We start from the raw sequence: 2,806 nt of genomic DNA, 5'->3' as shown, positions 1-2,806 counted from the left end.
CCACCCTGGGGACCCTGTGTGGCCACCTCGTGCCCCTCAGGGCCTCCGTCAAGTGCACTGTGAGCTCAGCTCCACCCTGGGGACCCTGTGTGGCCTCCTCGTGCCCCTCAGGGCCTCTGTCAAGTGTGCTGTGAGCTCAACTCCACCCTGGAGACCCTGTGTGGCCTCCTCGTGCCCCTCAGGGCCTCCGTCAAGTGCACTGTGAGCTCAGCTCCACCCTGGGGACCCTGTGTGGCCTCCTCGTGCCCCTCGGGGCCTCTGTCAAGTGCACTGTGAGCTCAGCTCCATGATGGCAACAGTGAGGACACAGCAGGACGAAGAAAAGGCCCCTTCATGATAACCTCCTGCATTGCTTTTGCTTTGCCTGCAAAAAGATAGCATCTTGTATTGAAAAACTAAAAGCCAGTCTCAGTGCCCTAAAATGAATGCGGCTCCCGGAGCCTCCGCGGGTTCCTGAAGCTGAAAGACAGCCGTAAAGCTTCCAGGGAGCGGCCTGTGTCACCTCCTCCCACAGAGCGGCTGAGGGGTCCCAGCTGCTCACCTTTCAGTCGGCACATGAACCTGGAACGCGTCTCTCAGGCACCTTTAGACTGAGGACGTAGGTTAGAGACCTGCAGAGGAGCTGCCCGGAGAGACTGGGCTCCTGGCCAGCGCTCACCTCGGCCTCAGGTGGGTTCCTGAATCGAAGGGGAGTTTTCACGAGGGAAGAACTCCAGGCCTGGCCATGGCTTACCTGTCCACGGTGGGCTGAAATGTCCTTCAGTGACTGCTCTTTCGTAAGGGAGGATTCTGCCCATCTGACACCATCGTGGTTGGCAGTTGAAGAGCTAGATGTGGGAGATTTAAATATTTAGCTTCTCTTGCAAATTCCTAACTAAATTATAACAGCAGACTAGTGAAATCTTGAAACCAGCCAGCCCCACTGTAGTCACCAGGTAGGTCCTGGATCCCACAGGTCAGCAGGGAAGGAAGGAAGGAAAAAGCCCTTTGGAAATGAGCCTTAGCGGGGGCTCAAGCCGTGTGCTAAACCAGACCCTGCCATCTGCTCGACTCAGCCTCACAGAGGCCTGCGGTGGCGGGGAAAGGCCCGTGGGTTTGCAGGGCAGGCTCTGGGGAGGCGGAAACAGCCTGTAGGTTTGAAGCTTGAGTCCTGGGATAGTGGGGAAAGGCCTGTGGGTTTGCAGGGCAGGCCCTGGGATGGTAGGGTACAGCCTACGGATTTGCCGGGCAGGCCCTGGGGTGGCAGGAACAGCATGTGGGTTTGCAGGATGGGCCCCGGGGTGGCAAGAACAGCCCGGGGGTTTGCTGAGCAGGCCCTGGGATGGTGGGAACAGCCCGTGGATTTGCAGGGCAGGTCCTGGTGTGGCAAAAATAGTCCACCATGGGTTTTCAGGGCAGGCCCTGGGGTGGCGAGAACAGCTCATAGGTATTTAGGGCGGGCTCTGGGATGGTGGGGAAAGGCCTCTGGGTTTGCAGGGCGGGCTCTAGGGTGTTTAGAAAGTCTGTGGGTTTGCAGGATGGGCCCTGGGGTGTTGAGAACGGCCATGGGTTTGAAGGGCAGGGCCTGGGGTCTTGAGAACAGCCTGTGGGTTTGCAGGGCATTAGGTCTTTGCAGAAGCACGCTGCCTCCTCATCTTGGGCCCATGAGGCAGCTGGTGAGTTCCACAGCCCCGTGTCCGGAGCAGCCCCGTGTCCAGAGCAGCCCCACGTCCAGAGCTGCAGAGCACTTCCCCATCCGAGGTCCCCAGATAGTGGTATCCACTCTCTGAAGTGCTCCTCAGTGAGCCGAGCACAGTCAGTCTTGTGGTGACTCTGTCGGGGTCTGGAGTCATTGCCTAAGGAGCGACTGGTGGGCTCGATCCAGTGACCTTTAGGTTAGAAGCTAAGCATGGAACGCACCAGGAGAGGAGGGCTCCCTCCCACTTATGAGGATTTTCCCCTTTCCTTGAACAGGCATTTAACAAAAACAACTTGATCCTTGAGGAAAGAAACAAGTACTTCAACCCGCACCTCACCGGGAAGACCTACTCCAACGCCTACTTCTCGGATCTCAACAACTACGATGAGTACTAGGCCGCAGGCCCCATCGGCTCCTCGCGTCCACGTCCACTGGAGACATGTCAGTGCATCTCACGCCTCAAGCGTCTCATCGCTGCAAACATCGCACCTTTTACCAGCTCCGCCAGCCCGAGTGTGACTCCTGAAGACGTGGTCCCCTTTCAGCGTCGAGCGAGCCAGTGTGCAGTGTGTGTGTGTGTGTGTGTGTGTTGTGTGCAGCCCATTTCTCTAGCAGGCTGATGGTTTTTTGAGCTTTCTCATAAGCGCACCACCCCTTTGGAGAAGACCTTTATAAATATGAAGTCTCCGTGCTTCAAAGCTTATACGTTCCGGAGAGTTTTGTTTGAGAAAGGGGACCCACCCACCCACCCAGCAAAGAGGGCATCAGTAGGTCCACAGTATTGGAGCAAATGAAGAAGTGAAGGCAGTCCGGGCTCTTCCTCACAGGTCCCCACACCCACCCGAGGCGTGATGTGGAGTTCTGGAAGCAGCCCATGTGTGCTGGCCTGGGGTGCCTCCTTCCCAGACAGGCAAGACCTGGCTGACCTGCACAAAGGTGAGGCAGTGTCTGGTTAAGTCACCCAGCAAGCTGTCCCTGGGTGAGCAGCACACAGAGGACAGCCCGTCAGTGTGTTCTCCGGGAGGTGGTGGACCCGCCTTCGGACCTCTCCAGACCTAACCCGGTTCCAGAGCTGCCCACCCAGACACACATCTGTCTGGTTCCCCTAACACCAACAACAGTCTCTGA

The 2,806-nt window shown here is 57.6% G+C and overlaps 1 protein-coding gene across 1 annotated transcript in view; it reads left to right on the top strand.

Annotated features, from left to right (window-relative positions):
* The window catches only part of SEMA5A (sema domain, seven thrombospondin repeats (type 1 and type 1-like), transmembrane domain (TM) and short cytoplasmic domain, (semaphorin) 5A), a 299,478-nt gene extending 297,405 nt beyond the window's left edge, over positions 1-2,073 (top strand). The window contains exon 21 of the mRNA XM_006900152.1: positions 1,954-2,073. Within this exon, the coding sequence (XP_006900214.1) occupies positions 1,954-2,073 (120 nt within the window). The remainder of the gene's footprint in view (positions 1-1,953) is intronic.
* Positions 2,074-2,806: the final 733 nt, after the last annotated feature.

Source organism: Elephantulus edwardii, unplaced genomic scaffold (assembly GCF_000299155.1).
Source record: "Elephantulus edwardii isolate Elephantulus edwardi_28Jun2011 unplaced genomic scaffold, EleEdw1.0 scaffold00274, whole genome shotgun sequence".
NCBI classification, from domain to species: Eukaryota; Metazoa; Chordata; class Mammalia; order Macroscelidea; family Macroscelididae; genus Elephantulus; species Elephantulus edwardii.
Note: the sequence above shows the minus strand (reverse complement) of the source record. Positions and strands in the feature narration are given on the sequence as shown.